This window comes from Drosophila subpulchrella, unplaced genomic scaffold (genome assembly GCF_014743375.2).
Source record: "Drosophila subpulchrella strain 33 F10 #4 breed RU33 unplaced genomic scaffold, RU_Dsub_v1.1 Primary Assembly Seq375, whole genome shotgun sequence".
Classification (NCBI taxonomy): Eukaryota; Metazoa; Arthropoda; class Insecta; order Diptera; family Drosophilidae; genus Drosophila; species Drosophila subpulchrella.
The window spans coordinates 1,312,166-1,328,135 of NW_023665596.1; the positions used below are offsets into that span (position 1 = coordinate 1,312,166).

The following is a 15,970-nucleotide window of genomic DNA, read 5'->3' on the forward strand; positions in this document are numbered from 1 at the left end:
CTTTAAGGCTGCTCCCGACTCCTGTGCTATGGATTGCACCTTGAAAAGTGTTTTCAGGTGACTGTTCTCCTGCAATCGCTTATTTTCGAAACGCTCAGTTAGGTTTCTCCAGATTGAGCCAAAGCCATCATTGGTGAGTGGGGATCTCGAAACTATGGAATGAGCTTCGCCACTTGTTTTTGAATTTAAGTGGAATAATTATACCCGTTACTCGTAGAGTAAAAGGGTATACTAGATTCGTCGGAAATTATGTAACAGGCAAAAGGAAGCGTTTCCGACCCCATAAAGTATATATATTCTTGATCAGGATCACTAGCAGAGTCGATCTAGCCATGTCCGTCTGTCCGGATGAACGCTGAGATCTTGGAAACTATGAGAGCTAGGCTATTGAGATTTGGCGTGCAGATTCCTGAGCTTCTTACGCAGCGCAAGTTTGTTTCAGTAGAGTGCCACGCCCACTTTTACGCCCACAAGCCGCCCAAAACTGTGGCTCCTACAATTTTGATGCTAGAATAAACATTTTAACTGAAATGTATTGCTCTCATCAATACCTATCGACTGACCCAAAAAAAATTTGCCACGCCCACTTTATCGCCCACAAACCGCCCCCAAACTAAAAAAAATCGTAAGTATGAACGTGGATATCTCGGAAACTATCAAAGATAGAGAATCGGAATCTCAGATTTAGATTACGTAGCTTTGTACGCAGCGCAATTTTGTCACGCCCAAACCTGTGGCGCCCACAATTTTCATGCTAGATACAAAATTTTAACTGAACTGTATTGGTCTCGTCAATACCTATCGATTGACCCAAAAAAAAATTTGCCACGCCCACCCTAACGCCAGTAGTAGTAGATTAATACGGGAGCTGGCTCACTAGGTAATTAATCATGTCAAAAAAGGAGGTGGGGGTGACCCTAATTAGTCACGCATGGTTGCACACAGGTGTTCTAATGACCTAATTAGCATAATTAAGTCAAAAAGGGGGGCGTTGCTGACCCTAGTTAGATGAGCATGGTTGCACACAGGTCACTTAATGGGGTTAGAAAGTGGTGTGTAGGAGTGTGAGAGAGTGGTGTTTTGATATGTCTTGTTTTGTCTTGTCTTTTTCTCACGCTAAAGGTGCGTGTGTGATAGGGGTGTTTTGTCATGCGTGGGATTTTGTGGAGTGCAATGGTTGCAAACAGGTCACTATGTTGCTTCTAACTTGGGTTAGAACGCGTTATGCGTGGGCGTTTTGTTGAGTCAATTAGGGTTGTAGATGACACCTGGCTTGCGTGTGTGATAGGAGGTGTCTTGTCATGCGTGTGATTTTGTGGAGTGCAATGGTTGCACACAGGTCACTATGTTGCTTCTAACTTTGGTTAGAACGCGTTATGCGTGGGCCATTTGTTGAGTCAATTAGGGTTGTAGGTGACACCTGGCTACGGTCTTGTGGTCAAAAGGTGTTGGTTTGAGGGATATTAGAGCGCATACTTTTGTGGTGTGAAACAAGCGTGAGTTCGGTAACCTCCCCCTCTTTAGCGAGCATTAGATGGGAAAGTGAGCGTGGGAGTGTAACAAAAACGTTGTTTTGTTATGCGTGGGCGTTTTGTTGATTCAATTAGGGTTGTAGGTGACACCTGTTAGTGTAACCTGCCTACGGTCTTGTGGTCAAAATGGTGCTTGTGGTGGTGGTTCCTAACAGAACAAAACCAAATGAGATCGTTTATTTAGTCAAATACGTTTTTCTTTAATCATATTTGAAAATTTTTTCTCATGCGCTTACATGAGAGAGAAAACGGTTACCTTCTATGTTTTCAAAAAATGTATGTGTTAAGGAGAAATGTGGAAAGTAGTTCAGTTTTAGAAAACTATTCGTTTTACAAGGGGTGTTTTGTCATGCGTGAGATTTTGTGGAGTGCAATGGTTGCACACAGGTCACTATGTTGCTTCTAACTTGGGTTAGAACGCGTTATGCGTGGGCGTTTTGTTGAGTCAATTAGGGTTGTAGGTGACACCTGGCTACGGTCTTGTGGTCAAAAGGTGTTGGTTTGAGGGATATTAGACCGCATACTTTTGTTGTGTGAAACAAGCGTGAGTTCGGTAACCTCTCCCCTCTTTAGCGAGCATTAGATGGGAAAGTAAGCGTAGGAGTGTAAGAGGGATGGTGGTGGTGGCGGTGCTTGTGGTGGTGGTTCCTAACAGAAAATACACAAAAACAAATGAGATCGTTTGTTTGGTCAAATACGTTTTTCTTTAATCATATTTGAAAATTTATTCTCATGCGCTTATAGAAAGAGAAAACGGTTACCTTCTAAGTTTTCAAAAAATGTATGTGTTAAGGAGAAATGTGGAAAGTAGTTCAGTTTTAGAAAACTATTTGAGTTGAGCGAACCATCTACAATCGTCGTGTGAACCCTCCGGTAATTCAAAGCTAAAGTAAAGTTGTGTTAACTTACGTTTCATCCGAATTCGATTTGTGCGAGATTATCAAATTGATAATAATTAAAATACTTTACCAAGTGTAAAGTAAAGTTGTGTGAACTGTGAACTACCCAGATTTGTGTTGTTTAAACTTATCAAATTGATAAAACATAAAATACTTTACAGTAAAAGTAAAGTATAACAAAGTGAAAAGTACAAGTAACAATACAATACTTCCAAAAAAAAAAGAAAAAAATCAAAACAAAAAAAAAATGAATAAGTATTGTGGAAAGTGCAACATTACCCTATCGGGTAACATTTCGTGGGCTCATCATCTGCGAACGGAGCAACACAAAAAGAATGTTGTTGAACCAGTGGATTCAAGGATAAAAAAAATCAGTTCTGGATTTCAAGGAAGGATTGTTCACTACTTATAAGAAAACACCAACAATGATGTAATTTATCCAACACAATTTATGGAGGAAGCAGGAGAAGCTTTTCTACCTCACTTGTATCCATTGTTGGAGAGTTATGCATCGGTGAAAATAAATTTTGAACTTTTTGGAGAGTACGGACTTTTGAAGGAAGAAAAGGAATGTATTGAAATAAAGTCATTTCAAAGTAAGATGACAATAATTAGTGCCTATTCGAACATTGAAAACGAATATAAGGAGCACATGGAAAAAATTTTGGCGAGGATGGAAGAATTCCAAGAAAGGGATAGTGGATGGACTTTGCTTCATCTCACTCGATTGGAGATGAATATTAATCAATATTCACCCTTAAGAGGATCATCTTACATAAAACTACCCTCGTGTTTAGAAGGAAAAAAAGCAATTATAAATGTGAAAAACACAAATGATGAATATTGTTTTAAATGGAGCTTAATCGCAGCATTAAGTAATCTAAATAAGAATGCAAACAGATGCACAACCTATAAAGTCAATATAAATGATGAAGTAATTCAAGTCAATGGGATCACACTAAATTTTACTGGATTACAATTTCCACTAAAGCCTGCGGATATATCGAAATTTATGGAAATAAATAAAGACATAAATATTACACTTTTTGGATTCGACGATGGAGTTATATTCGGGCCCATATTTTACTCTCCTGAAGTGAGGAGAAATCATATAAATATGTTGATACTGGAGGAAGGATGCAAAGCACACTATACTTGGATAAAAAATCTCTCAAAGTAAGTTGTTTTATCATTTTATCATTATTATATCTTTTACCTGTTTTTGTTTTTAAATTTCATAATATTTATTAGCTTTCATACTTAAAAAAATTTTTTTTTTTCTTGTGTTTATCTTTTTTTAGTTTGGTTTCCTCTCAAGTTTCGAGAGACAAATCTAAAAAATGGTTCTGCCAAATTTGCTTAAATTATTCATTAAGTGAAGATGCTGCCAACCGGCATTCAGAAGTCTGTGGGAAGAAAGTCTCACGTTTACCCAACATGAAGGATGCCACTTTACGGTATACAAATGTTCAAAAGGAAGTGATGGTCCCATTCACAGTTTACGCTGACTTTGAATGCATCCTTCAACCAATTAATAAAAACGAAACATTAAATTTAAATATTATAAATATACATAGACCTGTTTCATATGCATACTATATAAAGTGTGCACATGATAACAGTTTAGATAAGTTTGTTTTAGAAACTGTACTTAACTCGGGAATGAATTTCCTGTTATCACTAATAGAAAATTTAACTTTTATATATGAAAACTATATTTCAAAATCTGTTTCTTTAATAATGTCAGATGTTGAAGAAGATGATTTCCAAAAATCTAATAATTGTCATATATGCAACACTCCTCTTTTATTAGACAGAGTTAGGGATCACTGTCACTTCACAGGAAAATTTAGGGGGGCAGCACATAATGAGTGTAATTTAAAATATACAGTTCCAAAATTTATTCCTGTTTTCTTCCACAATTTCACCAGGTATGATTGCCATCTATTTATTAAAGATTTGGCAGTCATACCTGGTGAAATAAAGGTAATTCCATTAAATAAGGAACAATATATATAAATTTCAAAAATTATAACTTTAAGTAATGGTGATAACTTTGAAATCCGTTTTCTAGACTCGTTTCGATTTATGCCTTCTGCATTAGATACATTAGCTTCAAATCTAGATAGTGAACAAATGTGTATAACAAGATCATTTTTCCCTAATGAAAATCATTTCAACTTAATGCGACGAAAGGGTGTATTTCCATATGAATATTTAGATTCAGTTGAGAAATTAAAAGAAAGTAAATTACCTCCTAGAGAAGCTTTCTATAGTTCCTTAACCGAAAATGAATGTTCAGTTGAAAATTATACTCACGCACAAAATGTATGGAATGAGTTTTCTTGTAATAATCTTAAAGATTATTTAGAATTATATTTGAAAACAGATGTTTTATTAATGTCTGATGTCTTTGAAAACTTTCGAAGACTTTGTACTAAAATTTATTCACTTGATCCAGCACATTTTTTCACTACACCAGGATTATCATGGGAAGCTATGTTAAAATGTACTAAAATTGAATTAGATTTATTAACTGACATAGATCAGTATAAATTTATTCAAAGTGGTATTCGTGGTGGCTTAGTTCAATGTACATGTAGATATGCTAAAGCAAATAATAAATATGTTGATAATTTTGATAGTACTCAAAAATCATCATATTTGATTTATTTGGATGCAAATAATTTATATGGTTGGGCTATGTCACAATCTTTACCATATGGAGGTTTTGAATGGATTTCAAGGGGGGAACTTGATAGTATAAACATTGCTGAGATTGCAGATGATAGTGAATATGGATACATTTTTGAGGTAGATTTAAAATATCCTTTAAAATTGCACGATAAACATAATGACCTTCCATTTTGTTGTAATAATCAGTTACCAACAAAGTCAGACAAAATAAAAAAATTAATTGCTGATTTAAGGGATAAAGAAAAATATATAATTCATTATAAAAATCTTCAACAGTGTATAGAAAATGGGTTAATTCTAACAAAAATTCATAGAGGTCTTCGCTTCTTTCAGAAGCCTTGGCTAAAAACATATATTGATTTGAATACATTCCATAGAACTAATGCAAAAAATACATTTGAAAAAGATTTTTTTAAACTTTTAAATAATGCTGTCTACGGTAAAACGATGGATAATGTCGATAAGCGCGTTAATATTAAATTAATTACTGAATGGGAAAGTGCTTCACCATCCGATTCTGCTGGTCCAAAAAGGCATTGTGGTAGATCTCTTATTTCAAAGTCAAACTTCCATAGTGTCAAACAGTTTTCAGAAAACTTCTTTGCCTTTCAAATGAAAAGATTAAATGTGTTGTACAACAAACCTTTATATTTAGGTTTTGCTGTATTAGATTTATCGAAATGGAAAATGTATGATTTTCATTATAATTATATCAAACCTAAATACAATGAAAATGTTCAATTAAATTATATGGATACAGATTCTTTTATATATACCATTAACACTGAAGATTTTTATAAAGATATTCAGAATGATGTTGAGATGAAGTTTGATACATCAGATTATTCTGATGAATTACTTAATCTCTATAATTTTCCTAAAGCTAATAAAAAAAGGTTGGGTTTTTTTAAAGATGAACTCAATGGAAGACCTATGACTGAATTTGTTGGTTTGAGATCAAAAATGTATGCCTTTAAAACATCTAATAGTAATGACAGCTCTGAAAAAACAGTGAAAAAATCAAAGGGTGTTAAAAGAAGTGCAATAGATCAATTAACTTTTAATAGTTTTAAAAAATGTTTGTTTTCGGAAGAGGAAGTGGTAGGCTCTATGTCAATGATTAGATCTAAAAATCATCTTTTATCAACAATTAAATGTAAAAAAGTAGTTCTCAGTCATAAAGACACAAAGGTTCTTATACAAGACAATAAAATTAATACACTACAATATGGTCATTATAAAATAGATGAAAAAAGATTAGAAAATAAACTTAATGAAATGGATTCAAATATTTATGTTTATGAACAAAGAATAAAAGAAATAGAGAATTGTCCTAATAGAAATAATTATCAAGAGAATGAAATAGAAAAATATCACAAAAATATATATGAATGTGAATTTGAAATGTTTTGTACAGAATTAGAATTAAGTTTACTAAATGATAAAAAAAATGAATAAATGTACTCTATAATTGTAAATAAGACAGAACAAACAACGCTTTTTTATTTAAAGGGTAAAATGTAAGGTAATGTATAAACCAAATATTACAATTCACAATATTATTATTATTATAAAATTTTTTATTGAACAGAACAAACATCGCTTTTACTTACAGGGTAATGTTAAAAAATTTATGAGAATTAACAGAACATGAAAATTTGAATTTAACAGAAGAATTACAATATTTTCTTTGAATTACATTCAATTTGCTTACTTTCTTCTATATTTAGTGGTACAGTTTGTTTATAGTTATCTATACCACCCTGTAATCTATATACTTTATTCTCATCATTACTTAAAGGAATTGATTTAATGTATTTATCATTATCTTCATCTAAATTAAACGGTATAGTTTGAACATAGTTATCTATACCACCCTCAACAAGAATAGTTTCATCCTCACTAGATGATCTTGGAATACATGGTTCCGGATTTTCATCATCATAAAGGATTGTATCATGGTCATCATCATCATCATCGTCATCACCATACAAATTATGAGAAAATTTGCCATTCTCTTTTTTATTAATGTTTTGGAGTTCTGAAAATATAAATATTTTACTATATATACAAATATTATTTTATATGTATTTAACCAACCTTTTTGAGCTCCATCCGAAATATTATTTTCAACTTTTTTATTTATGTTTTGGAGTTCTGAAATTATATATATATATATTAGTATATAAATAAAATTATATATATATATATATATATATATTAAACTCACCTTTTTTTAATTTACTCGAATTATTATTTTCATCTTCTATTTTTATATTCTGTAAAAACAAACATATTTCCCTACTCAATCAGATTATGATATAATATCACTATTAGTTATTTTGAAATCGTTAATATCGTTAATTGGTATTTTATCTGTGCTTATCTGACTTTCTTTTTTATTTAAATATTCAACCATCATTTGAGCTGCTAAATTTCTCTTTCTTAAATATATTCCATTAATTCTTTCTGCTTCATCTATTTCAATTTCATGGATTTGCGGACCATCACTAAGATAACCTGTTTCTTCTTCTTCTATCTCTTCTCTTTTAGTCTCTTGTTTGGAGAGAAGATCAGCATCCTTTGATATTTTTTCATAGACAATCCTATCTTTTCGTCTCTCCGCATTAATTACTGTTTGGGATAAAACTTCTGCAAATTCAAAACAATTTATTCTTAAAGTTGCTAAGGGGGTATTAGTATTGCGTTTAGATTTTTGGTGGCGGTGGCGATTAGATAGATATTTTAAATTCATACGCTTAGATTTACTTAGACTTCGCCTAGAATGTGCTCTTCTATATATATTATTGTAATGACATTTAACTCCTACTGTAGCAGTTTTGTATTGGATGGTAAAGAATCTGTTTAGACCCCTTCTTCCCAAATCCATATGCCCTCCTATTCTCCTTTCATTTTCAACTAATTTTTGCTTAAAATTCTCAATTATACCTCTCTTTGTGAATTCGATTTGAGAGTTGTGTATGTTTTCAGTGCTTTTTAATTTATGAGTAGTGTTCCTTTTTATTGGGACCCGACTTACACTTTCAAATTCTGTATCACTATCACTGATCCCCAACACTAATTCTTGTGAGGTATTACTAAATGTTGGTGCTCGACTTACGTTTTCAAATTCTCTCTCACTATCAATTATACCCATATCAATTTTTTCTGATTTTTCTTCTCCTATGGTTTTATTTTCTATATGATCAACACTTTCATTTTCGCTATGAAAATCAAAAAGATTGGTTGGGGTTGTAGTTGTTGATGTAGCTGTTTTTGTTGTATCTTCTTCCAGGAGTTCTTTTTTTAATGTAGTTGCTGCTGTTGTAGTTGTTGTTTCTTCCTTCTCCTCCTCCTCCAGAATTCCCCTTCTCATTGTAGGTGTAGTGGCACTTGTTGTAGTTGAGGTAGATGTAGTTGTACTAGATGTTGATGTAGATATTTCTTCTTCTTCAACTGTACTTGCACTTGTACTTGTTGTTAAGTCTTTTTCATTCTACCATTAATAGCATTAAATATTTTTGTATCGAGTTCACTTTTTAAGATTGGTATCTCACTTTCATCACTTGTCTTGTTTATGAGATCCATAAAAATATGACTATCCTCTAGGATCTCAAATTTTAAGTCAATTTTAATGATTTTTTTTAGTTTTGGAACATTGATAAATAACCCAATCGAATTATTGGAAGTCGATCGGTTTTCAATTAAAGTCATTTCATTGGGGAGTGGTACCATTTTCACCATCGGATTAAAGAGAGAAAGTATCACAAAAAATATTATAAAAACCGTCATTTTAATTTTGATTTTGTTTTTTTTGACAATCGAACAAACGAACGAACGAATGAATAAGCAAACGATTCGAAATTGAGTTGCGTGAACGAATAGATGGAAACTGAACACTTTTTGAAATTCTTCCGCCTTTATACCCTCCAGATTTGTATATATAAATATGTAACGTTCTGTTCAAATTCTTATCTGTACATGCTTTTCTTCACACTTTATAAATAGGAATTGCGTGATTGTGAAGAAACATAATTTATTTCACGCATTGACGTCAATGTCTACATTTTTATTGTTCTTTATAGAATTTCGTTTTTATGAATCCAACTATCTTCTGATTTTGAAAGGCCTACCCAACGCACAAGCTCATAATCAAGTTCCACCCAAAATTCTTATCTGTATATACTCTTTTAGTCTAGCCAACGCACAAGCTCATAATCAAGTTCCATTCCGTTTATAAATAGGAATTGCGTGCTTGTGAAGAAGAAACATAATTTATTTTCACGCATTGACGTCAATGCCTACATTTTAATTGTTCTATGCTTCCACTTGTTCTTTATAGAATTTCGTTTTTATGAATCCAACTATCTTCTGATTTTGAAAAGCCTAGCCAACGCACAAGCACATAATCACCTTTTTGTTTCACAATCTTTTCAACAAGATAAGTATTAGGGAATTTTGTTTTTTTAATTTCTTGTTTATAGAAACCACCTTGTACTGGATCACCCTTCAAGTCCTCAAGTAAATATGTGGTGGGGGATGTATCTTGTACTTTCCGAATTCGAAAAATTTCCGTTGTCCAGTTTGGGGTATAGCCTTTTTCAAAGACATGTTTATATTTACTTATTCGTACATGATCCCCCTCTTTAAAGTCCCCATTTGTAAATATTTTTAGATGATTGTATGATCTCATCAAAATCTGTTTTTCATTTTTAGCACTGACGTCAATAGGCTTCATTTTAATAGTTCTATGCTTCCTGTTATTATAATTATTAATCAACTCTTTGTATATTTGAAGCCAAGTATATTTTCCATTAAAACTAAACTCACGCCACATAAGTTCTTTTATTGTTCTATTAAAACGTTCCACAATAGATGCTTTAAGAGTACTAAATGTTGAGTAATGATTAATTTCATATCTTTTCATCAATTCTCTAAATTGTTTATTATAGAATTAGTTTCCATTATCTGTTTGTAAATTCTTTGGTACTCCACGACCAGATTTCATTATTTTTTCCATTGCTTTTGTAACTTCATCTGCATTTTTTGATTTTATTGCTTCACCCCATCCATATTTAGAAAATGTATCTATTACTGTTAACAAATACCTATACCCCTTATTTGATGATGCATATGCCCCCATTTCAACCAAATCAGCCTGCCATAAATCATTTATACCCTTTACTATAACTCTACGTCTTGGGAAATTCTTGAATGATGGGCGATGTAACTCATTTACAATATCTCGTTTACTCATAGCTTTATTTTATCTGGTATAAATGGTTTCTTCTCTAAAGATTCAGTTTCACCTTTTAAAACTGAGGTTGGTGCAATTATATAATTGAAAATGTTACTTTCTATTTCATTTATATCCTCCACTACCTTATAAAAAGTTTTCATGAGAAATTCCAATTTTTTAGAAATTTCACTCACTTTTCCCTCAATATTATTGATTCGAGGTCTTAATCTAAAGATTTGTTGTTTCTGCGGTTGCTTAGAAATTTCATTAGATGTATTCTGTACTACTTTACTTATTTCATCATCAATATAAATCTTTGTTGCAATATCATTTTCATGAATGGGGGGTAGGGAATTTTTAAATCGTTTCCTCTGAACATTTAAATGTCCATCATAATCATTAAGTATACTTTGAAATTTTTCTAGACCTTTTGTTATATCTCTTGAGTACTCTTTCTCATTTAAAAAACAACCAAACTTATCAACTGACATTTTAATTATAAAATAAATAATGAAAGAGTGGTATATTTATGTATGATCCACATTAATTGTTAAAACTTCTTCTTCTTCGTTTACACGATGTGCAAATGGACTTTTCCGAAGTATTATTCCATCTATTTGTGTCTGATCAGAACGAATGATTGGTGGAGGTTTTTTTAAATGTTGGTTTATGAATTTGTTAAGATTTTCCAATTTATCTAGAAGCTCTTTTATTGAATTATGTATATACTCCATTTGAGTTATCATTTTTATTACTTTACTTTCCAGCTCTGATACTCTTTTATTTCGTAGTTGAAATGATTTAGTTATAGTTTCCATTTGATGTGATTTCGCTTCATTAATTTTATCATCAACATAAAATTTAATAGCCAAATCATTTCCATTTATTGGTTTTGAAGAGTTTTTAATTCTTTTTTTCTGAACATTTATGTGACCATCAGTGTCTAGATATATACCTGTAAGACTCTCAACTTCCCTTTTGAAAAGCGAGGAAAAATCTCTATCATTTGAAAAGTGACCAAACTTGTCAATAGACATTTTACTATTAAACAAAATGAGAAAATGTTTTCTATTTTATTAATATATTATTTTTGCTTCCCGCAATTCTTCTATTATTGAAAGAATTTCATTAGTATGGTTATTATTACCAGCAGCTCTCGATGCCATTAAGAGTTGCAATCTTTCAACAAGTTCATTAACATTATCCCAATATACATAGTTTGGTGGTATTTTTTGTAGTCTCATATACCCAGAACCAGTAAATTCTTCATTTACTGAAGATGATATTAATGGTTTAATAATTGAAGAATATTTTTTAGAACGATTACCCTTTACTTGACCATCTGGTTGATAGTTTCTTTTGTGAGCACTTGTTTCAATTAAAATGTTTTTATATGATTCTAAATCATTCTTAGTATAATCCTTAGGACTATTATGAAAAATTAAAGAGTATAGACCTGGTGATAGAGTCCATAAATTTCCACTTCCTAATTTCATTAAATTTTTTTTAATTTTAAGTGTTGTATTACCCAACATTAAAATATTATTTTCTTCTCTTGGCCCATAACTATTGTCTAAAATCTTTTCTTGCTTTAACTGATTAATGTTGAGATTGTACTTCACCCCGGTTTCTTCATACACACTTTCATTTAAATCATCTGTGTGAGGCTGTTGTGAAACATCGGATTCATCTATAAGAGACTGTTGTGAAACATCAGATTCATCTATAAGAGACTGTCGTGAAAAAGCATCAGCATAAGCATCACTCTCACTATCACTTTCGATTACTCTCTCGTGTACCCTTTTTTCTTTTTTACTTTTAGGTACTTTTATTTTCTCTTTCTTGAACTTAGTCTTAATATCATGTGTATCATTAATATATTCTTTTTTATTCAATTTTTTATTTTCAGTGAGTAATTCATGTAAAGGTTCTGTAATAGGTTTAAAAGTTTCCTCCAAATTTGATACGTTCTCATTTTTTATTTGTTTCAATTCATCAAATTTTCTTTTTAATGAATTTCTACTTTTCGTCAACTGTTCTAAAAGTTTACGCTTCATTGTTGTCGTTTTCTCTGATACTCATGTGATACTGGGAAAAATGTAGTATAATTTAAATATTTATAACAAAGGGTTTGAGTTTGAGTTTTATAAAACTTTATTTTTATTTTTATTTATCAAAATAGATACATTAATAATATTAAAAATGAAAACATTTTAAGCTTTATTTAATTCTAAATAGAGATTGTTATCATTCTTTTTAATAATACAAAAAAGATTATCTTTTATATAATCAATTGTTGAATCCTCTAAAGTTGAGTATCGTTCCGGCAAGTACAGCATATACTCTTCAAGTTCAAGAGTGAGGGCCATCCCAAAGCTGGTTTTCTTACGTTGAGCACGTCGGATAGGGTAGCACACCTCCGATTCCATCTTCGTCTTTGTTAAGAGAGGTTTTGGTGCGTTACCATTAAACTCCTTGAGTACTTTCATTATTCCCGGATTGACCATTTGTAGTTTTTTCTTCTTGTAGTTGTTTTCGTTGTTTTTGTTGCTTTTACCTGTTTTTGTTGTTGATTTTAGTTGTTATTTTAGCAGTTGTAGCTGTTTTTGTTGTTGAATTTACCTGTTTTTAGCAGTTGTAGCTGTTTTTGTTGTTAATTTTAGTTGTTTTTTAGCAGATGTAGCTGTTTTGTTGTTGTTTTCAGCTGTTTTAATTGTTGTTGTTGTCTTACTGTTTTAACTGTTTTTTTTTATGTTGTTCTTATTGTTGTTGATTTTGATGATTGCAAGATTTTTTAGGTTGAAACTTTAGGCTGAGAACGTTTTAGCTTGAAACTTTTAGGTTGAGACTGTTTGCAGGTGGTTTTTAAATGTGTGTTAGAATAACTTTTGATCGAGTTTTTATACCTTGAGGTAAACTAACCCTCCCTGTTCTCTCTCATTCTTGATTTAGCATCGACCAATCACAGCAGTGAATAGCATGTAAATAGGGTGGGTTTCAAGAATCATAGAGAAATTACTTGATCATAGTGTAAAAGTTAGGGTGGGATAGAGAGAGTAAGAATTGGAGGGACAGGTGTCCACAGTTGGTACTATTAAAGTCTTGTTTTCTCTCATAGTTATAGTTAATGTTATTCCCCAAGTATTTCACAATTTCTTTTGGGGGTTGTAAATTCCCAAAACTATCAAAGTAATGTATACTTTCTTTATTTTTGTTATAAGCTACCCAATGTGTACCATTTGATGAACTATCATCTAGGTTTATAATTCCTGACTCTTCTCTCCAAGGAGATTTGGGGAGTGAGTCTCTCATAAACACACCTCGGAAATGTGGAATGTACTTTTGAGCAAAGTTCAAAATTTCGAAATTTGACAGAGGTTTTTTAGGTAGCTTAGTAATTAGTTTTTTGGATTTCCTCTAAATGGATTAAGATATAATCCATAACCTTTTCTATAAGGTTTAAGAAACATACCTTCACCCACCTTAATACTTTCCATTTTCTTATTATGTTGCTTACTCTCTTCTAATTGTTTTTTCCCCATATTTGCATTATTAATAGTTTTAGCAATAGCTGCACTACCAGAGGCGAGACTACCTAATGCACTTAGTGCAGTCAAAATGGGTACAATAGGTAAAAAACCACCAATTTTCGGCACATTAATAATACGAGGAATCTTAATTTTTTTTTTATTTCTACCAATTGATTTATTGACTGCTTTACGTGCAACCTTAATCGCACTCATTAGATCTAGTGGCTTCTGAGTTTTCAATGCCCGCATTCCTGTTTGGATAACATTTGAAAAACTCTTTACCTTTGATTTCCTTTTCTTACACTTTCTCTTTGTTCCCTTTTTCACACCCATTCCGAATTTCTTTTTTGTTTTCATAATATTTGTAATCAAGTATGCTGCTGTTTTCTCTGCAATACTACTATCTTTTGAACCAACACGTTCCCACGCTTTATTTATTAGTACTGCGTCAGCCTTATGTCGATCAGCTAGATCCTTATATTGTGAATATGCAATATCATGTACTCTACAAGCTTCATCCAATTGATTTATCCCACGATCACCGCGCTCCAACCTTTGTTTTAGCTTTGTTCCAGGCCCACAAAAATTATAACCAGGAATATGTACTTCAAATGGAAGTGTGTTAATTATTTTGTTGATAATACCACTACCTCGTTTCAAGTTTGAACTCTGACTGCAACAATTATAAAAACTTTTACCCATTTTATATAATGTTTAATCAAGGAGCATTTCTCATCGAATGAAGTACATTACACACGTGAATATGCGTTTAATACGTCAAAAACAAGAAATCTGTGTTAGAAATATCGAGGGTGGTGATCATTCATTAACAAATTCAGTTCCACGACATAGTTCTTTATTACCCAATACAATAAGAGCATTTGTTGTCGGTCCCTCAAACTGTGGAAAAACAAATGTTATGCTCAGCCTTATTGAAAGTCCAAACGGGCTAAAATTTGAGAATATATATGTATTCTCAAAGAGTTTATATCAACCAAAGTATGAGTATTTAGAGAAACTAATTAAACCGATAAAGGGAATGGGATATTATACGTTCTCACAAAATGATGAAGTTTTACCACCCGCTAAGGCTAAAGAAAACTCTATTATGATTTTTGATGATGTTGCTTGTGAAAAACAAAACAACATTCGTTCATATTTCTGTATGGGGCGTCATAAAAATATAGATTCTTTTTACCTATGCCAAACATATACTCATATTCCAAAACATCTAATACGTGATAACGCGAATATGATTATAATGTTTAAACAAGATGATTTAAATATGCGTCATATATATCGTGATCATGTAAATACTGATATGTCCTATGATTCATTTATGAAAATTTGTCAAAAGTGTTGGAGTGATAAATACGGATTCCTCATAATAAGTAAAGATAACGATATGGAAAAGGGAAGATACAGGAAGGGTTTTAATGAATTTATAATTATTTGAGAATATAAGTTTCATTCTGTAAGCTATATTTTCACAGTACATTATTAGACCCCAAAATGAGTAGATCATTCACTCTTACATTAAATGGTAATGAACCCATTACAAACATTTCTTATTTCCCACCCATTGAACTGAGAAATGGTGAATATGAGTGTGCACTCATTGACTTTCATATGTACAACTCTATACCCAATGTTGATATAAATAATAATCTATTTCATATTGGTGATAAAGTAATTCAACTTCCAATCGGGTCATATGAACTCAATGATATTTATGATTTTCTAAAAAATAAACTAAAAGATTATGATCTTGAGAAAACATTTCAAATGGAGAGTAATAATAACACACTTCAAGTTCATATTACAACTACCAAGGAACCTATTTATTTTAATAGAAACAACTCCATTGGACAATTGCTTGGTTTCAATAAAAAAATAATTTACCCCGACTTGAAAAAAACATATATATCTGATCAACCTGTCAACATTTTAAAAATAAACACAATACGCTTAGTATGTAATATTGTAAGCGGGTCATATATTGATAGTAGACAAGATCATTCATTATACGAATTTGGAATTAATGTTCCACCAGGCTATAAAATGAATATCACA

The 15,970-nt window shown here is 31.6% G+C and overlaps 1 protein-coding gene across 2 annotated transcripts; it reads right to left on the bottom strand.

Moving 5' to 3' along the window:
- Window positions 1-8,249: 8,249 nt before the first annotated feature.
- On the bottom strand, window positions 8,250-8,878 carry LOC119561823 (GATA zinc finger domain-containing protein 14-like). 2 transcript variants are annotated; one of them, XM_037875300.1, is made up of 2 exons: window positions 8,861-8,878; window positions 8,250-8,550 (listed from the first exon to the last, which is right to left on the bottom strand). In XM_037875300.1, exons 1-2 carry the CDS (start codon window positions 8,870-8,872, stop codon window positions 8,362-8,364), a joined length of 201 nt encoding a protein of 66 aa, XP_037731228.1. In that variant the 5' UTR covers window positions 8,873-8,878; the 3' UTR covers window positions 8,250-8,361. The 2 variants fall into 2 exon arrangements, with proteins under 2 accessions (XP_037731228.1, XP_037731229.1); XM_037875301.1 differs by lacking the exon at window positions 8,861-8,878 and adding an exon at window positions 8,686-8,728.
- Window positions 8,879-15,970: the final 7,092 nt, after the last annotated feature.